Source organism: Plasmodium gallinaceum (genome assembly GCF_900005855.1).
Source record: "Plasmodium gallinaceum strain 8A genome assembly, contig: PGAL8A_v1_65, whole genome shotgun sequence".
Taxonomy (NCBI): Eukaryota; Apicomplexa; class Aconoidasida; order Haemosporida; family Plasmodiidae; genus Plasmodium; species Plasmodium gallinaceum.
The window spans coordinates 1,509,832-1,531,182 of NW_021628225.1; the positions used below are offsets into that span (position 1 = coordinate 1,509,832).

The following is a 21,351-nucleotide window of genomic DNA, read 5'->3' on the forward strand; positions in this document are numbered from 1 at the left end:
TTTTTTTTAAATATTTGTTCACACGAATTAAGGATATTTTTTCCCTTATTTTTTAAAAGGTATAAACTTCTATTTTATAAGATAGTATGTGAACGTATTTGTATTATTAAAACTTACATTCAATTTTTCAAAAATGTCAATAATTTTTTCTTTTACAGAATAATTATTTTTTTTTCTTTTCTAATAATATTTCTATTTATTCACAAATTTATTTTATTTTTTTATTTTATTTTCTTATAAAATTTTTAACTTAAGGAATGAAAGCAAAAAGAAAAAAATTAAAAAATAAAATAAATACGAAAAACAAAAAGAAAAAAAATAATTCCGAATAAAATATTTATAAAAAGAAAAGGAATGAATGATGCTCAAAAAAATAAAAAAAAAGAAAAAATTAATAATTTAATAAATCAAAAAAATATTACAAAAACAATTAAAAAAAAATATATAAACTTAAGATTTAGTAATTCTAAAGCAAATATTTCTTTGAATGAAAATTTTCAAAATTTAAAAAAAAGAAAGATTTATAATAATGAAGAAGGAAAAAAAAAAAATGAGAACAGTGAAAGAATGAATACTTTTAAAAATATTTTTAATAATGAAAGAGAAATTCCAAAAAATAATAATAAAGTTATAAGTAATAAATTAAATTCAGTAAATCTGGAACCCAAAGAAATGGAATTAGGAAATAATAATATAAAAAAAAAAAAAAAAAAAAATTTAGTTACAAAAAGAGAAAATTTAAACATAAAAATGGAAAAGGAAATAGCCAAAAAAGAAAAAGAGTTTCCAGATTACTCCATATATAATAATGTGAAAAATGATAATGGAAACAAGGAAAAAGAAAAGAAACTTATAGAGAACATTGATATTATGTTAGATAAAACTTTAAGTTGTGAAAAAGAAAAAAAAATAAAAAATAATAAAAAAAAAGAAATGAAAAATAAGAACGATGAAGATTACAAAAGGGTAGATAATAAAATTATTGAAATATTCCCTGAAACTAACATGAACGAGAAAAATATTACTACTAATAACCTATATAATAGGAATATCATAAAAAAAATTAGTGCTACAAATCATGGCACTTATATAAATAATAGTGTTGATGAATATGAAAACGGAAAAGATGATTATAAAATCGCAGAAAACACAAAAAATATTTCAAACATAAATAAATCATTTTATACTGAAAGTGAATGTTCTTATATAGAAAAAATGAATAAAACTAAATTAGGATTAAAAAATGAATGTTTTTGTTATTGCAGAAAAGGAAAACAGTATAATAATAATGACGATATTAACAATTACTATAATAATAATGTTGATAATGCAAAAAGTAAAATAGAGGATGTAAGTAATGAATTAAAGAACATGGACTGGCTGATATATACTATTAGATATATGGATTATAGGAGATTGAGAAGGAGATTTAATGGTATAAGGAAACCTATTTCAAAGAAAATAGTTTTTATAATAACTATATTTTGCTTATTATTAATATCATGGAAATATTTTAAAACTTCATATGAGAATAATAAATTTACAATTAGTGTTGAATTTCAAACGACATTTTTATTTTTTGTAGAAGCTATTGTTGTAGTAATTGGAATAATAATTTTTGCAAAATTTCAGACTCGTCTTAGTTTACATTGGCCTATATATGCTTCTTATATATTTATTATATGTGCTTCTGTTATATTAATATTTTTTGAAAAAGATAAACCAGAAATAAATTCTAGGGGTGAGCATATTTTGATAATATACGGAATTGTTCAGTTGTCATTAATAATAATAATTAAAATTATAATTTTTATTGGTCCTCTTTTAGCTATATATGGATTTTTTTGTCCATGCACAGAACATTGCAGGATCTTAAAAAAAAAAATGTCAACCAATAAATTGAATATAACCATAAGTCGTTATAATGATTTTGCAGGAATGTGTGGAAATAATTTTTGTTGTTTTTGTTTGTGTGTATATCGTTCTTTTTATCGTATTATAAATTGTTTTTACAAAAAATGTTCTAATTTACGTTTTAAAATGACAAAAGACAAAATTAAAGAAGCACCTTTTAGTCATCAATTAAGGTATAAAGGAAAAACAGACATTTATGGTAGGCCACATGGATATGGTGAATGGATAGAAGATCATTCTTACGGTGAAAAATTAAGAGGATTTTGGTTCCATGGATATCCAGTTGGTCCATTTATTTCTCAAGAGATAGGAAGTGGGTCCTTATTTGTAAATACAAGAGTTGGATTTGCTGCATGTGTAGGTAAAGATTGGTCAGATGTTAGATACGGTGTTTCATGTACCGAATGTTCTATTAGTGGTCACTTTTTTAATGATTTTCCTCTTACTTATTTTTTTAATCCAAAAATAGAAAAGGAAGCAAATGGAAGATTACCAACTAATAGATATGATCTCATTGTAAAAGATATATTAAAAGAAAATTATGACGATATTTTAAGTTATGATTTAAGATGGTGTTTTAATATGTTAAAGGTTAACAGTGGTAGTACAACTGAATATTTTTCCAATAATTGTATGATATCTCTAGATCATGTTACTATGAGCTTAAAAGTTCACAATTACAAAAGATTAAGTCCTATTAAAAGAAGAAATAATGTTCTTGATGAAATTAATGTAAAATTAGTTCATGTTCCTAAAGTGAAAAAAAATAAAAAAATTCATAAAAGAGATAAAACAAACAAATATGATCATAAACTAAAAAATCAAGAAAATGATGAATTTTTTTACATTAATCAAAATAAATTACATAAAAATATCCGAAGATTAAGTTCTACTAATTTTCCTGAATTAGATAATTCACTTCATGAAAGTACTCATTCATATTACACTAAAAAAATTTCTGAAAAATTATTAGATTCCTTAGATGATGATGTTTATTTATATAAAATGAACAAAAAATTAAATACTACAGAAATACATAAATCTCCATATTTTTATGATTACAATGAAGAAAGCAATAATGAGAACATGGATATAAAAAAAAAAGAAAGTCAAAACTTTCTTAGTTATTGTAGCAATGAATGGAATATTAATTTTGGTGACACTAGAAAAAGTAGTGATACTGTTAATTATAAAAAAAAAAATAGTGATAATTTCCGCAAAAAGAGACTTGATGATTTTAACAATTTAAACAATTCTTATAATAATAATAATTATAATTGTGATAGAGATATGTTTGATATTAAATTATGTAAAAATAATAAGAATAAATATAATGAAAAGAAAAAACATTTTATATATAATAATTCTAATGAAAATGAACATTATAAAATTATAGAAAATAGTAATATAAATGAAACTTATTTAAAAAATGATTCTTCTATGTCTTCATCTTGTGTAGATGAAAGTAAAATAAAAAATTTATACTCCTCTTCAAATGGAGAAGAGTTTGTTATTAATATAAAAGGATTTAATAAAATGAATGAAAACAGAAATTTAGATGAAAAAATGAAAATAGAAAAAAAAATTTCTTTTAACAAAAAAGATGTATATAAAATGCAAAAGAATTTTTTAAAGAAGAGAAGAGAAAAAGGTGTTTTTTTTAGTCAAAATGAATATAATGCTTTCATGTCAAATGATAAAGAATTTGTTTTTGATAATGTAATATGTTCAAAGTTTCAGACACAAGATATATTAGCAACAAAAAAACATGGAAATATAGAAAAAAAAAAAAGTAACAAGGAAATAAAAACAGATGAAGAGAAAGAGGAAGAAACCCATATTTTCTTTCAACAAAAAACTGAAACTGATGATCTGAGTAAACGTAAAAAAGAAAAAAGGAATATGAATTTTTTTAAAATCCATGAGGCAAAATATGGAAATAAAGAAAAACTTTTGAACAATGAAAAAAAAAAAAAGAAAGAACAATCTCAAAGTAGGACAAAAAATGGAAACAAAGAAAAATTTATGAACAGAGAAAAACATTTAGAAGAGGTCATAGATTCAAATAAAAAAAGAGACACTAATGAGAATATAAATTTAAATTTTTTTAGTAATGAGGAGCTCACATTACCTAATGAAAGTAAGTTTCATAAAGAAACAACTAAAAATGAAAAATTGTTAGAAAACAAAAATATGTTTTTTTCCGATATTTTTAAATCTTTTATTAATTCAAGCATCCAAAGGAATTCCAAAAAAAGAACTTCCATAAATTCAAGTGGAATAGATGGTATGCCAAATGATAGTAAACAAAAAAAAAAAATATCAAGTTCGTATAAAATTTTATCTAATGTAAAAAAAAATAGAAGAGATTCCTTTAATAAAACAACAAAAAAAATTAATATGAATAAATTGAAAAATTCTAAACAGAAAGGCCTCGTGAAAAAAAATGTAAAACAAAAAAAAAAGAATTCAATATATATAACCTCAAATCATAAAAAATTTGATAAAATTCTTCGCCCCAAATATTCCAAAAAAAAAAAAAATGAGCGGATATTAAGCTCTATAGGGAAAAAAATGAAAAGTTTAAATGAACCCTTTGATAATTTTAATGGCCCTAATTTGTCACCTAATATAAATAGAAATAAAACTATAGCTCAAGTATTCGCAGAAGAAGATGAATGGGAAAATTATAGGCATCAGCATAAAGAGAAAATTATAATAGATGGTTGGCAGTCCTTATCTTTAAAACGAAATTTAAATTTTATGCCTGATGAAATTGTTATATATATACATGGTTATAATGTTAAATTACATCATGGATGCTCTCAATTAGCTCATTTAGTTTCCTTTTCTAAGCTACCTTCATATATTCAACCTTTTGTTTTTCATTGGGAAGGTGCCATGTGGGGACCGTTTTCTGCACTTTCTTATCCTGTCGCTAAAAAAAGATCAGAAATGTCCATATTAGGAAGATCTTTTAAAAAATTTATACAAGAACTTATCAATTTAGGTATTAAAAATGTTCATTTGATAAGCCACTCTTGTGGCTCCAGACTTTTTTTTAATGGATTTTCTTATTGTGTAGAAGATAATTTATTTTATAATGTTTTAAAAAATGAACAATCAAAAGTAAAAAAAGATGATAATAAAAAAAAAAAATTGGAAAATGAAAATGATGACAGTAGTAATACTTATAGCAATAAATATTCCGATTCAAATGCCTTGAACCAAGGTATAAAAAATAATAAAAAAAATAAACAAATTATAGTAAAAACTATCATTTTGTTAAATCCAGATTACCCCTTAGATAAATTTTTAGAAAAAGATTTTTTTCTATTAAGAACTCATTGCAATCACATTGTAATGTATGGTGATACAAGAGATCAAGCACTGACCTATTCAGAGACTTGGAATAGAGAAAAGTGCCTTGGAAAAAGGATTTTTAAATTAAAATTACCTTTATACAAAATTCATAATTATGAAGATTATTTAAATTTAAACACAGCAAGAAATAAATTATTAACCGAAAATTATGAAGAAAAATATAAGATGTGTGATAGCGTTTTATTTCCTCATTCTACCTATACAGAAACAAAAATTAAGGAAAATCAAAAAGAAAAAGGGAAAGCAGAAGAGGAAAAGGAAAAGAAAGAAAAAGATGAAGAGAAAGAAAAAGATGAAGAGAAAGAAAAAGATGAAGAGATAGAAAAAGAAAAAGAGAAAGAAAAAGAAAAAGAAAAAGAGGAAAAGGAAAATAAAGAAAAATTAAATACGTCTATTAAGATTCCTCAAATTAATAAAACAAATGCAAATTCATACACTTACGATTATAATGAAGATGCTTCATTTATTTCGGAAGAAGTTTCTCACAATTATTTGAATGAAACTTTTTTGAAAACAGTAGAATTTAGTGATACTAGCTTAAAAGCTTTTAAATCAAAAAGAAAATTTAAATTATCTAACGCATTTAAGCAAGTAAAAAGAAAATGGTTATTTAAAAAAAAAAAAACAAGTATTTATTTTAATGAAAATACATCATATAAGCCTTATTCAATGAAAATAAAAAAAAAGGCTTCTAGAATACCAAATCAAATATTTATGAAAACCGATACAGTATATATATCTTTTGATAAATATGCTTGGCTAGATATGGATGTAATTGATACCACGTTTGTTGAAACAAACGTAGATTTTTTAAAGCATTCTTTTTATCAAGTAAAAAGGGAAATAATAGATGATATAAGAGAAGTTTTGATATCTAATATAAGAGCTCACGAACGTGTAAGCAGATTAGATAGGAGAAGAGGTAATGTTTTTGTACTAAGAGTTGCTCCAGCTGGTGTTGGAAGCTTACATGGATAATAGAAGAAAAAGAAATATATATATATATTTTTTTTTTTTTTTTTTTGTTAAGTTATCGTATTTTATATACTACACAAAATGCTCCACAAAAATTTTGAATTTCCTCATTCATTTATATAAAATTATTTCTTAATTTTTTAAGATTTTATATTAGAATTTTAAATAAATGTGATTTTTACTTAAAATTTTTTTTTCTTTATTTTTTCTATTATTCTTAATTATTTTTATTATTATTACTGGAATTTCCATTTTCGTCATTATTATAAATGCATTAATATATATAAAATTTTTTATTGTATTATGTTTTTTTTAAATATTAAAAAAATGTTATATATGATCTTAATATTAATTTAATCAAATTAATACTTTTTTTTTTTTTTTTTTTTTTTTTTTTTTTTTATATTTATTCTTTGTATATTTTTAAAATATTTTTAATCTTTTTAAATATATATATATATATATATATATATATATATATATATATATATTTATATATATTATTCAATATATTTAAATTTTTTTTTTCATGTTTTTTTATTAAGATATTCCACTATTGTTATTTTTTTTTTTTTTTGTATATTTATTTGGGTTTTATGTTGCATAAATATTGATATAAAAATATTCTTTTGTTAGAATCGTTTTTATTTTTGTCTTATTTAATAAAAGAAAATTGTCTTAATATTAGTAATGATAAATAATACAAAAAAATTTGTTCATAATATAGGAAACTAAAAAAAAAAATAATACTTTTGTAAATACAAAAATAAAATATTTTTATTTACATTAATAGTTTTGATAAGGTTTTTTTTTTTTATATTTATAGTTATTAATTATCTTGAATAAAAATTAAATAAAATATTAAAAGATATGCATTTTAAGTATATATTACAAAAAAAAGTAAAAAATATATACTCATAATAGAATTCCATGAAAAAGAATAAATGAAACAGGTATTAAAATTCAAGAAAATATATATTAACAATAACTCATACTTTAAATAAAGGATTGTTTCTGTTTCATTTTTGTCATATATAACATTTAATAATTTAAAAAAAAAAAAAAAAAAAAAAAAAAAAAAAAACAAAACAGTATAAAATGAAAAGTAAAATATGAAAAAAAAAAAAAAAAGTTAATGAAGATGAACATGTAAATCTGAAGGTGTAGAAACATTATTATATTGCCTAAAAACATAAGGATATTGAATAGCAGGTATACTTTCAATAAGATAATTTTCTTTTAGTTTAAACCACAAATCTTTAATTTCATTTATTGTAAATGGATGATCAATACCTCTATAAAAATATCTGGCTTCATATGTCATTAAGGAAATTTTAACACCTGGTCTTTTCCCTTCATTATAAAAAGCTGATAAAATTCTAAATTTTGGAGAATTTAACCAATATTTATCAACTCTTTCTAAAGGAGGAGGATCAAAAATTCTTGAAAACCAAAGAACAAAAGCAAAGGCAAACATAGATGTCCAAGTATTTCCAAAAAATAAGAATGATCCATTTGTATATTGTCCTTCAAAAAATCTTCTCCATAATGGCATACGACTATAATTTGGTGATTCTAAAAACCATCTTGGTGTGAAAACTTCTTTAAATTCTATATTTCTTTTCAAAATTTTCGAATTACTTAAAATTCTTGTTACGTTCATTTTTATTATTCATATAATTAAATAAATTTATATATAATTATATTATAAAATTTTTTAATTTTTAAATAATTATGCTCAATTGTTATAATTTCATCTTCATTAAATTATATAAATTTTTTTTTTATATTCTGCAAAGTTATTTATTTTTTTTTTTTTATGCTATAAAAAAGTTTATATTTCTTTTAACTTCATGAAAAAATAATATTTGCTTTTCTTCAACTCATATATTAATGTAATAAAATTTTATTTTTTTTTTCTTAATAATACTTTTAATTTTATTTATTTTTTTTTTTTTTTTTTTTTGATTTATTTGTAATTATTTCCTCTATTCTTCATTCAAATAAATAATAAAAATAATTTTTTTTTTTTTTTTTTATGCATTTATGTATGCATAATTTTGTGAAAATATATCATAAATAAAAGAATTAAAGGAATAATTACAAAATAAAGTTCTTTTTGTGAATATTTAATTTAATACATAAAAAAAAAAAAAAATAAAATAAATGAATATTATGTAATACTAGGAAAAGCTTATTTAAAATAATAATAAAAAGTAAGAATTATTTTTTAAATTTTATTACCTTATATGTTGTTATTAATATAATAAAAAAAAAAAAAAAGTAAAATATTTATGTATAGAGTGTTAATAAAAACTAAATGAACAATATCAATTACTTAGGAGTGTCGATTTTAGTACATAAAAAATTAAAGAATATATTTAAAAAATCAAGATAAAAAAAAGAATGTAAAAAAATAAAATGGAAATCAAAATTAAAAAAAAAAAAAAAAAAAAGGTAAAATAGAAAAAAATAAATATTTATAGGAAATGCTTATATTCTCACAAGTATAACTTTCTTATAAATATATATTTATGGTTCCTTGAAATAAATGAAAATAAAAATAATAATTCGATTTTAAATAAAAAAGGGGTATTCTTCTATATAAAAATTATTTAAATACATTTTTTTTTTTATGTAATTATTAAAAACAAATTGATTATAATTAATTAATATTGCAACAAAAACAACCAATAACAAAAGATTTTAAGGAAAAAAAAAAAAAAAATTAAATTAAAAAAGCAATACAAAATTAAGAGGTGAAATATTTCAACTTATTTTTTATTTAAAAAAAATGTAAAAATAGACTTAAAAATAAAGAAATAATTCTCATAATTGGGAAAATTTTAAAAAAAAATCAAAATAATAAAAACTAATACTCAATTTACTGCATTTTTATTTATTAGTTTATCATGAACATCTATAAAAAAAAAAAAAAAATATATATAAATATATATGTATATTTATATGAATTAATTCAATAATTAATGTGTAGCATCAATATAAATAAATAATATTATAAAGTAACATTCATAGATATATATTTTTATAGCATTCTAACCTTTACTATTATCATTTTTTACGTGCTTTTTGAATTTTCTATATTTTTTTGCTGGTAAGTGAGCATCTTTCAAAAAATTGTCAAAATCTTTATTTTTTTTGGAATCAATTTCTCTATCTTTCCATTTACTTCTTTTAACAGTAATTGGTCTATTTCCAATAAATTTATTATTCATAGTTTTTAAAGCATCTAACATATCTTGAGGATCAGATAAGGATACAAATCCATATCCTTTTGTTTTATTATTTCTTTTGTCTCTTATTACCTATGTATTTTTTTAAGATATTTTTGTAAATAATAAATTAAATTTAGAAAAATATTATATTTTATATTTAATATGTTATTAATATATATATATATATATGTATTTAAAATTGAAAAAGTGTTTCTATTTACTTTAGCCATATTAAATGATTTATACTTTCTAAACGCATTTGCCAAAATGTCATTGGATACTTCATTTCCCAAATTTCCACAAAAAATTCGAAAATCATTTTCAGGCCATTCATCTAATGTTGGATCTTTCCAAACAATTCCAGCTGCTTTTCTTAGATGTACCTATATAAAGTGTAAAAAAAAAAAAAAAAAAAAAAAAATACACATATATATTTATATAACAAATAACAAAATAAATAAGAAAAAAAAATTCTAGAATTTATTTTTTTTAAATATGTGCATCTATATAATTACTTTTTTTTTATTTGATTTATCATCTTTAGAAGGACTAACATCCATTTGTTTTGTCATTTGTTCATTTGTTTTCATTTTTTTTTATATATTTATTTTAAAAGTAAAACAAATTATAATAACTGAATGAAGTAATATTATATTTTATTAAAATTTTTTAAAATCATATTTTTATTTAGTAAATCTACAATATAATTTTCTTTTTTTAATCATTTCAATATTGAATGAAAAAAATAATAAAAAAAATATATAATAAATATGCAATGTTTAATAACAAAATAAAAATTATTTAAATTATTATTTTTTTTAAATGCGTTTTATAATTTTATATTATTTTGTTATTTTGTTATTTTGTTATTTTATTTATTTCTTTATTTATTTTATTTTTTTATTTATTTTATTTATTTAATTTATTTATTTAATTTATTTATTTATTTCTTTATTAAATTTATTTAATTTATTTAATATATTTACCTATATAATATATATTTTTTTCTTTTTTTATGTATTAAAAGTTATATGAAATATAAAAATTTCATTAGGTTTTCTCAACTTATTAATTTCAAGGATTTTACATTTCTTATTTAGATTTTTTTTTTTGTTGAAAGTTTTTAGAGAAATATAATACTTTTATTTAAAATACATTTCATTTTTACTTTTAAATAAGATTTAAAGTATTAAAAATGCATATATGAAAATTATTAAAAATTTTTTTTTTTCCTTTTAATAATTAAAGGAATAATATATTTTATGTTTTTAAAAATGTTTTACAAAAAAAAAAATAGAAAGAAAAAAATTTCATTTATAATATATAAAAATATATCTACTTATAAATTTTCAAATTATAAAAACTAATTAAAAAAAAAAAAAAAAATAATACTTGAAAATTTGTTTTAATGAAGAAATAAAATGAAAGAATTGTCTTTTTTATATCCAACTTTTTATGAGTTTATATTCTATATCTTCAAGTAAAAATTCATATTTCTAAAAAGGAAATAAAAATTAATAAAAATAAGATATACTAAATGTTTCATATATCTTACAAAAAAAAAAAAAAAAAAAGTAAAAAAAAATAATCATAATATATTCTTTTAAAATACCATATTATCTAATTCCTCTTTCTTTTGTTCATAAAACTTTTTTAAATCAGGTACACTATTCATATTTAGGGGTTCTAATCATTAAAATAATAGAATAAATAAAGTCATATTAAGATTTTTTTTTTTTTTTTTTTTTTTTTCTACTTATTCTAAACATATCTATTTTTAATTCTAAGTAATTTAATTCTAAATTTTTTTTTTTTTTTTACGTCTAGCTAAAGGGTTTTGAACAGCCATCAAATTCTCAAAAGTACTATTCTGTGACCTATCTTTTTCTATATTTATTTATAAAAAAAAAAATAATGAAATGATAAATACTTGAATTTTTTTTTTTTTCTTTTTTTATTTTATAAATACCTTGAAGAACAAAATAATCAATAATACTAATTAATCCACTTGATCCAAACATAACAAGAAAATACCTAATGTAAACAAAAAAAAAATAAAAAATTGATTATAATTAAAATAAATGAAATATTAAATCAAGTAGAATAAATAAAAATAAAAAAAAAAAAAAAAAAATGAACCATGAGAGTGAAGACACAAATTTCATATCTAATAGGTCTATATCCATTCCCATTTGCAATGTCGATTTAAATTTGTAAGTTAATGGAAATGGTATTTTAGCTATAAAAAAAAATATATATATATATATATATATTTTAAATGTTAAAATAAAATATTAGATATATAATGAAATAAAAAATAATAAAAAAAAAAATATTAATATTTCATTTATTTGTTCATTTTATTTTATCTTTATATTAATATGAATATAATACATAAATATATTTATTAATATACATACCAACTAAATATCCTGAAAAAAAAAGGTTAATTAAAAAACCTAAACCTAACTGTAAAATAAAAAAGGGAATTTGATTTTTCATCATTCCAAATAAATCAGAAGGATCTTGTTTAAGCATAGCATCAAATGGATTAATTTGTTCAGGTAAATCATTGAAAAAACCAACTTGTGGTTTGTTGTAAAATTTTTTACGACTTAAAAAAGCTACTGGACTGATAAAACCACTATTTGATTTTAGTAAATTGAATCTTGTTAAAAAATTACTTAATAAAAATTAAAAAAAAATAAAATATTTCTACAGTTTTATATATATATATATATTTTTTAATTTTTATTTAAATTAAATATACATATTTAAATAATAATTCAATATATATATATATATATAATTCTATTTGTTTTACTTCTGTCTTAATTTTTCTACATCTGTTTTAGCTTCAGGGAAAAGCATTTGTCCCATATTACTTTTTATTATACAAACTAAAACTACAATTATAAAAATTGGTAGTAATGCATATATTCTTATTTTTTCATCTAATATTAATGGTTCCATCTTTTCTAATAATCTTTATATGTTTTTCTTATAAGATTCTCAAAAATTATAATAATATATAAAACTTCAATATATATATTTCTTTGTTTTTTTTATTAATTTTTTTATTTTTAATTATAAAAATGTTCAAATTATGTTTATATATGCATTTATCTTAAATCTTTGTTTTAAACATTAACAGTAGGAAATAAACGCATATCAAAAGTATCTTCTAATTATATTTTTTTTTAAGAAATATAAAAATGAAAAAAAAATGAAAAAAAAAAAGGAAGAAAAAAGAAGAGAAAAAAAAAAGAAAAAGAAAAAGAAAAAATATAAAATAAAAAAAAAAGTTAAAAAAAAAAAAAAAAAAAAAATTAGTAAAAATAAAAGCAAAATAAATAGAAGTCTCTAATAAAAAGTAATCAAATAAGAAAATATTTCAAGAATAATTCAATAGAAAAAAAAAAAAAAATATATATATATATATATATTTTTATTTTATTTTTTTTTTTTTTCATATTTCATCTCAAATAAATGTGTAGTTATGATCTATTACAAAATAAAATTTTATTTTTATTTAATTATAAATTTATGATTTTTTTATTATAATAAATCCTTATAAAAAGGAATACGAATAAAAGTTATATTCTCAATGAAAACAAAAAAACTACGTTTTAAAGATTTTATAAACAAAAAAAAAAAAAAAAAAAAAATATTTTCTTCAAAGGTTCCATATATATATTTTGATTCAAATATGATTTTTATATTTCAAAAAAATCTTATAAAAAAAATAAGCATTAATTAGTGAGAAAATTATTATAAATGTTATATGATAAAATACAGGAGGTAATTGAAAATTATATGGAACAAATTCTATATTAAAATATAGATTAGATAATTTTTTCAACAACTTATTTATATTTTGTTTGTATGTTATTCCATTTAATGAATGACAAATTTCTATCAGATAAAAATTATTTATTTCATAATTTATATTAGTACTTTTTAAAAAATTATCATTTTTAGGAATTTTAAATGGATAAATAATTTCATTTTTATAAATGATATAATGTTCATTATTGTTAAACACAAAATAAAAAGTATGATCTAATATTTTGTTTAAAAAAATTACATAAAAATAATTTATTTTTCCAATAACATTATGAATTTTATATTTTTCACTCTGTAATTTTTCTTTTTTATCTCCTCTTATATTTATATAACTTTCTTCTTCTAAAGGATCACTATTTAAATGATCTGTTTTTATAAAACATCTTTTCTTTATTGTTTTCAAATTATTAAATATGTTTTTTTTTATATTAAAAAATTTATCATTCATATATAATTTATAAAAAGAACAATATGTGTTAAACGACGATAAATCAAAATAATTTAGTTTTTCATTTATTCCATATTTTATCATTATATGATCTGCTTCAGTGTAAACCTTTTCTTTTTCTAATTTTTTGTTTGTATGAATTTTAGGTAAGTTATTACTCCATATATTAAATAATTTCTTACTATTTTTTAATAAGTCTCTTTTGACACATGGAAATGTAGTCCTTTTTACTTTGTTGTTAAATGGACAGTTAAATACAACCATATATTTATTTTTTATATTTGTTATGTGTTCATGAGAAAATGTTTTATGAGTAATTAAAGTTAAAAGGTTTTTTAAATGCTTTGGATTATTTAATTCATATGTTGCTCTTATAATAAATAGAAAATTAAAAAAAATAATTATATGTAAACTTTGCATATTCATTTGAATTCATAAAACTAGAGAAATAAAAAAAGAAAAGAAAGAAGTATTAATAAAATAAAAATAATAATAATGTCCTTTTCACTTCAATTTTTTTTAACATAAAGGACAAAAAACATAAGAGTTTATCTTTTGTAAAAAAAAAAAAAAATTTATTTATTTTTAAATACATATATTTAAATAAATAATTATTATTTCTAAAAATAACCTAAGGAAATTGGTTGACTTTTTTTTTTTTTTTTTTTTTTATGACTATTGTATTTCATTATTTTATTACACATATATTTAAACATAAAGTACTAAAGTATATATAATTTAATTATTTATTTAACTATTCTCTTAATTATAAAAAAATATTATTCTTTCTTTAATATAAATTTATTATAATGTTTTTTTTTTTTTTTTTTTTTTTTTTTTTTATGATGAAATGTAATTATTTTATATTAAAAAAAAAAAAAAAAAAGGTTTATAATTTATATAATGCATTTGTCAAATAAGTGTAAAATAATTAAACATAAAATATAATTATCATAATTATATAATATTTACAAAAAATATTGTATAAACTTATTTTTGTATATGATACAAAATGTTTTAACAAAACACAATAAAAAAAAACATTCAAGCTATTTAAAATGTATAATAATAATGAAAGCAGCGAATTAAAAGAAAAAAAAATAAATGAAATAAATGATATAAAAGAAATAAATGAAATAAATGAAATAAATGAAATAAATGATATAAATGAAATAAATGAAATAAATGAAATAAATGAAATAAATGATATAAATGATATAAATGATATAAATGATATAAATGATATAAATGATATAAATGATATAAATGATATAAATGATATAAATGATATAAATGATATAAATGATATAAATGATATAAATGAAATAAATGAAATAAATGAAATAAATGAAATAAATGATATAAATGATATAAATGAAATAAATGATATAAATATAATACCCTTTTGTATTAAAAATATTTTAGAATCTACACTTGGGGAAAATATACATAATGAAAAATTTTTAACTGAGAAAAATAAAGAATTAAATACCTTTATTGAAAATAACGTTCATATAAATGTTTTTAATGAAGAAGAGAATGAAAAAAATATAGTTTACGATGATTTTGAATTTAGTAACATAAATAATGAATGTTTTTCAAATTACAGGAATAAAAATCATGCAATTATAGAATCATTAAATGAAAAAAATAGTTCAAACAATTCCCATATCAAACCATTTGGAAGAGAAAAAAAAAATAAAAAAAGAAAAAGAAATTATATTAATATTAATAAATTAAAATTTGATTTTGAAAATGAAGATTTTGCTTCTAGTTCAAATGATGAGATAGTAAAAATTAAATATCAAAATGGAAATACAAATAATAATTATATTAATATGGAAAATAAAATAATTAAGGATCTTGTTGAACCACCCCCAATACCATTTAATGAAAATTTTCAAAAATTTAATAAAGTAGTAAGTGATTTATATCTTAAATCAAAAAAAGATGATGAAACTATAAATATTTATTTAGCTTCCCAGTTTTTATGTTTAAAAGAAGTAAACAATTTTGTAAATGATAACTACTTTATAAGTGACTACTTTGACAAATTCATAATGAAGAAATTAAATATTGTAAATTCATCTAATGAAAATAATATTGATCAAAATAAAGATTTACAGGAATTATTAAAGTATCTTATGTCATGGTATTTTTCAGGTTTTTATTCAGGAAAAATGAGTGTTCTAAAAGAATTAAATAAACTGTAGTATATATATAAATATATATGTATATATATATATATATATATATATATATATATATATATATATATATATATATAGATATAGATATAGATATAGATATAGATATAGATATAATCTTATAGCAAAAAATATTTATGAATATTTGTGTATTTTTAAATATATTAATATAATTTAACATATTTTCCATTATAATACTAAATAATTTATAAATGTTCTGTATATTTTAAATAAAAATCATTTAAGTACATGAAAAAAAAAAAAAATAAATAAATAAATAAAACAAAAAGGGATTTCTTTTTGATAGAGTTAACGTTATTTACCATGTATCTAAAAAGTTCATTTTTTTATTAAACTTATTCAATTTATCAGCTAATTTAGTGAACCTTCTATTTTCAATTTTTATAATACTTTTTTTGTTTTTATATATTATATTAACAGAAATTCAAATAAAAAAAAAAATTCATACAAATTGATAATTTTTTTTTGTTTTCTCTAATTGAAATAGAATTTTTGTTTTATTATTATTCATATGTCTATATGATTAGTTGTCTATATTAATCTTTTTAATTAAATTTCATTTTTTATAATGTAGTTATGTGTTTCCTGCTTTAATTTTAATTTTTTATTTAAAATAAATATATAAATTTTGCTTTTTATAAAAAATAAAATATTTAATAACATTAAAAAATTAAGAAAAATTTATTGTTTCTATAAATGATTTTTCCTAGTATTACTAATAATATTTATTATGTTAAAAAATATGATTAAATTAATCACATATAGTTATTTTATTTACATTCTATAAAAAAAAAAAAAAAAATGCAACGTTACATTTTCCTGACCGATTTATTTTTTTTAGTTTTTTTACACATGAACGTGATCATATATATATATAACATAAAATAATAAAATAAATAAAAAAAGAAAATATATAAATAAAAGAAAAAAAAAAAAAAATTAAAGGAGATAAGAAAAATTCAATCTATGAAATTGTATATTGTCTTTATAAGAAAAAAATTTATTATAATACAAAAATGTAATAAGTGTAAAATAGAAAATATGAATATGATTATAAGAAAAAAAAAATCATTCTCTTTTTTTATTGCTTCTTTAATATTTTTATAAGAAAAAAAAAAAGTATAAACATATACACGTAACTTATATTTTTTCATTTGTGCTTCAGTATGCTTACATGAGAAAAATATAATAAAACACTTATATAAATTAATTTACTTTTTCTATATCAACACAAAAAGTGAGAATGAAAAGTAACAATGTGATGAAAACCAAAACATTAAGTTTAATGGTAACAAAGAAAAAAAAAAAACACATTTTAGTTACGGGTTTTTTTTTTTTTTCTCTAATCTTCCATGAAAGCATTTTTTAAACAAAAATATATTTTCTTTTTTTTTTTTTTTTAAATATAAAAAAAAAAAAAAAAAACAGCATTTAGACGGGAAGAGAAAATACATAGAAACAAATAAAAATTTTTACAGAAAAGTTATTATAAATCCAATTCTAGAAGATGATTTGCAAAAATTTTGTAAAAATTATTTTAGAATATATACCTTCTCTGTAAAAAATTTTATATAAAATTTACATTTTATTTTATTTTTAACTATGAATATTATATTTTCAAATATTGCTAATTATTAATTTTTTTTTTTTTTTTTTTTTTTTTATATAGTTATATAACTTCATTAGGAGATTAATTTCTTTTGATGCTATAGTTGTGTATTCGTTATTTTTAATTGTCTATATAATTTCAGAAATTAGTCAAGGAATAACCAAAAGATATATATTTATAGATACAGCAATTTCTCTTAGTTTAAATTTTATTATTTTAGTTATTATAGAATCTTTATTTGAATTAAAACAATTCAAAGACATCAAAAATGCAAATTCACAATCCTATCTTAGAATAGTACCCAAAATGTCTTATTTTGAAAAAGTATGTTTTAAATAATAAAAAAAAAAAAAGAAAAGGGGTATAATAAATAAAAAATTATTAAGTATAAAAATATGCAAAGAATAATTTTTGAAATATTATTTAGGTTATGACTAAAGATATAAAAGTAGGAAATATAATTAGGGTTTTTGAAGGTGATGAATTTCCAGCTGATGTTGTTATACTTTATGTAAAAAATAATTTAAATGCAGTTGTGGATGCATTTAAAATAGATGGACTATTTAGAAAAAGCATTAAGTATCCAGTAGATAAATATAAAAGTAAAGATATATATATATATATACCTATTTCTTTTTTTTTTTTTTTTTTTTTCAAATTAATAACATTACATAAATATTGTTATAATTTTTTTTTTTTTTTCTTTTTTTTTTGTCTATAGTTGATAGGGATTACTTAAAAATGCTATCAGAAATAAATGGTGTTATTAGGTGTGAATTACCTAACAAAAATATTTTCTGCTTTCAAGGAAGTTTTAAACTTGATAAACATCCAAGATCCTTATTTTTAAGTTATGAAAATTTTGCTCTACAATGTAAAAAAAAAAAAAAAAATTATTTTTATTAAATAATATTTATAAATTATTTATTTGTTCAATATTTATTTGATCATTATTTATTTTTTCATTATTTATTAGTTATTTTTATTTTTTATTTTTTTTTTTCTTTAAAGCTTCTATTTTAAAAGGAGCAGAATATATAGATGCAGTAGTTGTATACACAGGGGCTGATACAAAAAAAAATTTGAACATACCTCATAAAGTGGAAGAGAATCGAACATTCTGCATAAAAATGAACAATGTTGTTTATTATTTGATTTTTATGTATTTTTTTTTTGTTCTATTAAGTCTTATAATAAAAATTGCATTTTTTGAAAGAACATTTTCATATCAAAATAAAAAAGAAGGTTTTTTCACTATTCTAGAAGATTTTATTGGACTATATATATTAGTCTTACCTATTATGATGTACTCAGAGAAAAGTTTAATATACATTATTCAAAGTTTAAGAATAGGTATTTATATAAAAAAAAAAAAAAAAAAAAAAAAAAATTAAAAATTCAATCATATAAAATTAACTAATGATATATTTATTATTTTATATTGTTAACAATGTTATATAAAAAAAATTAATAAATGATATTCTTTAATTTTAGAAAATGATATAAGAATGAGAGGAGATATAAAAAATGAAAAACCTAAAGTTTTTAATAAAAATAAAAATGATGCATTGGGTACTGTAGATATATTAGCAACAGCAAGAAATGGAATTCTTGTAAATAAAAAAGAATCATTTGTATCATGTATAATTAATAATGTTATATATTCAAAAAATGATTTTGTTTATTCTCGTAAAAATTTTAAACTACCCACTCTTAATATATTGGATGCAGAAAGGTTTAAATAAAAATCCATCCAAACAAAAATACATATATATATTATTAAGATAATTAAAAATTAATAAAAAAAATTAAAGAAAACTATCTTTTTTTAAAAAGAATATTTAAGAATTAATAGATCAATATATATTAACAATCCTAAAATTTATTTCTTCAAAAATTTTTATATAAGTTTTTTTTTTTTTTTTTACATTATTTCATTTAGAAAAGATGTTAGAGAACTTTTAAACTTAGATGAGAGAATTTTCAAAGATCCTGAAAATTTATTTTTCCCTTCAAGGAATTTTACTTTATTTTTAAAATTATTTGAAAAAAAAGTAAATTCAATATATGATCCTGTTGTTGACAATTTATCTATAATACTTAAAGAAAAATATAAAAATTATTTTAATGAAGAAATTCTCAATAAAAATGTTAGAATTACAAATTTCCTAAAATCCAAATTAAACGTTGGATATAATCGTAATAATTTATATATTTTTAATTTTTGACATGTTTTATAAGTAAATATGAATTATTAGTGTTCTACATTTGAATAATTGTAAAAATTAAAAGCACCATTTTATTTTTTATTTTTTTTTTTTTTTATTGTATGAATATATATTAAATTGCAATATTTTATTTTTATTTTCTAAAATCTTATAGAATTTTATGAGGATAATGAAAATAGTTATAATTGTAAAGAAGTTATTGATGATATACAAGATAACAGCGATCAATCAAAAAAAATAGAAGAGTTTATATTAGGAATGTGTGCTTGTAATAGGATAGTAATTCACAATGAGAAATGTTTAGATATGATACTAAAAGAATATAAAAGTGAAAGTCTTAGCGATCATTATAATAAATATGAGAACGAGAATGATAATGATGGATATAATTATGTAGATGAATCAGATGAAGAAAATTTTAATTGTATTGAGCATGAAGATATATGTCTATATAATATTGTAAAAAATATAGGATTTAGCATATATTGCTATAAGAATAATTTGTCTTTTTATAATTTAAGAAATGAATGCAAAGAATATTTTTTAATTTGTTTTCATGATTTTTTAAGAATCAATGATTTTTCAATGTGTATCTTAAAGAATATAAATGAATTAGATAAAGGTACATTATATGTTAGAGGTTATGATTATAACATTATTCCTTGTTTATCAAAGAAAAAAAACAATTTAAAAAAAATAAAAAAACTTATTAAACTGTATACATTGAATTATTTAAAAGTTATAATAATTTGTAAAAAAGAAATTAATAATGAAGAAATAGCAAAGTATATTTTTCTAAAAAGTGTTAGAAAGAAAATGTCTTTTAAATTACACGATTTAATTAAATTATTTTTTTTATTCGATCTAGAAGTAATAGGAATAATTGGTTTAAAAAGTTCTTTAAAAGAAGGAGTTAAAGAAACATTTAGTGATATAATAAATTTTGATATTAGATCATGGATTTTTACGAATGAATGTGCAAAAGATACTTATTTAACAGCTCTGGAATGTAATTTAATTACTTCTAAATCAAACTTATTTTTAATTAATTTTTATAATATGCAAAATCCAGAATATATGGCAAATGTTTTATTTAATAATTTTATTGAATCTTTAGATAAATTAAAATCTAATTCTTATGCTATTGCAATAAATGATTTAAGTATAAAAAATATTATGAGTAATGCTGAAACAATGGTTAGTTATATATATATATATATTATATTTTAATTAATTAAATATTTTCTTTGAAAATTTTATATTTTTTTTTTTTTTTTTTTTTTTTTTTTTTTATTAGTTTACGATTCTATTTATCAAATGTTTTGTTTGATATATTCTTTGTATTTTCTTTATATATATATATATATATATATATATATATGTATTTTATTATGCAGAAAATTTTCTTATATATAGCCATGAGAGCTACAGTTGTTTTATTTTGTAAGTTAAAAAATGAAAAAATAAAAAAAAAAAAAAAAAA

At 18.0% G+C, this 21,351-nt stretch overlaps 7 protein-coding genes across 7 annotated transcripts in view; 3 read left to right on the forward strand and 4 right to left on the reverse strand.

The window, feature by feature from the left end:
• Positions 1–354: 354 nt before the first annotated feature.
• On the forward strand, positions 355–6,276 carry PGAL8A_00166400 (conserved Plasmodium protein, unknown function; the record flags this gene model as incomplete). The annotated part of the gene is made up of 1 exon (XM_028669980.1): positions 355–6,276. The coding sequence occupies one exon, from the start codon at positions 355–357 to the stop codon at positions 6,274–6,276; it is 5,922 nt and encodes a 1,973-aa protein (XP_028526777.1).
• A 1,129-nt stretch (positions 6,277–7,405) lies between these two features.
• PGAL8A_00166500 (conserved Plasmodium protein, unknown function) lies at positions 7,406–7,936 on the reverse strand (the record flags this gene model as incomplete). Its single annotated transcript, XM_028669981.1, has 1 exon — positions 7,406–7,936. The coding sequence occupies one exon, from the start codon at positions 7,934–7,936 to the stop codon at positions 7,406–7,408; it is 531 nt and encodes a 176-aa protein (XP_028526778.1).
• A 1,216-nt stretch (positions 7,937–9,152) lies between these two features.
• PGAL8A_00166600 (RNA-binding protein, putative) lies at positions 9,153–10,099 on the reverse strand (the record flags this gene model as incomplete). Its single annotated transcript, XM_028669982.1, has 4 exons — positions 9,153–9,193; positions 9,335–9,599; positions 9,731–9,892; positions 10,025–10,099. 4 exons carry the CDS (start codon positions 10,097–10,099, stop codon positions 9,153–9,155), a joined length of 543 nt encoding a protein of 180 aa, XP_028526779.1.
• An 849-nt stretch (positions 10,100–10,948) lies between these two features.
• On the reverse strand, positions 10,949–12,482 carry EMC3 (ER membrane protein complex subunit 3, putative; the record flags this gene model as incomplete). Its single annotated transcript, XM_028669983.1, has 7 exons — positions 10,949–11,005; positions 11,122–11,195; positions 11,331–11,396; positions 11,479–11,543; positions 11,649–11,748; positions 11,930–12,192; positions 12,334–12,482. The coding sequence occupies 7 exons, from the start codon at positions 12,480–12,482 to the stop codon at positions 10,949–10,951; spliced, it is 774 nt and encodes a 257-aa protein (XP_028526780.1).
• Positions 12,483–13,212: 730 nt separating this feature from the next.
• PGAL8A_00166800 (conserved Plasmodium protein, unknown function) lies at positions 13,213–14,223 on the reverse strand (the record flags this gene model as incomplete). Its single annotated transcript, XM_028669984.1, has 1 exon — positions 13,213–14,223. The coding sequence occupies one exon, from the start codon at positions 14,221–14,223 to the stop codon at positions 13,213–13,215; it is 1,011 nt and encodes a 336-aa protein (XP_028526781.1).
• A 638-nt stretch (positions 14,224–14,861) lies between these two features.
• On the forward strand, positions 14,862–16,016 carry PGAL8A_00166900 (conserved Plasmodium protein, unknown function; the record flags this gene model as incomplete). Its single annotated transcript, XM_028669985.1, has 1 exon — positions 14,862–16,016. The coding sequence occupies one exon, from the start codon at positions 14,862–14,864 to the stop codon at positions 16,014–16,016; it is 1,155 nt and encodes a 384-aa protein (XP_028526782.1).
• Positions 16,017–17,274: 1,258 nt separating this feature from the next.
• The window catches only part of GCbeta (guanylyl cyclase beta, putative), a gene marked incomplete at both ends in the record, with an annotated part of 11,661 nt that continues 7,584 nt past the window's right edge, over positions 17,275–21,351 (forward strand). Inside the window, 9 exons of the mRNA XM_028669986.1 lie at positions 17,275–17,319; positions 17,475–17,588; positions 17,701–17,964; positions 18,068–18,242; positions 18,362–18,514; positions 18,652–18,993; positions 19,135–19,375; positions 19,583–19,839; positions 20,023–21,065. Coding sequence (XP_028526783.1) covers positions 17,275–17,319; positions 17,475–17,588; positions 17,701–17,964; positions 18,068–18,242; positions 18,362–18,514; positions 18,652–18,993; positions 19,135–19,375; positions 19,583–19,839; positions 20,023–21,065 — 2,634 coding nt within the window. The remainder of the gene's footprint in view (positions 17,320–17,474; positions 17,589–17,700; positions 17,965–18,067; positions 18,243–18,361; positions 18,515–18,651; positions 18,994–19,134; positions 19,376–19,582; positions 19,840–20,022; positions 21,066–21,351) is intronic.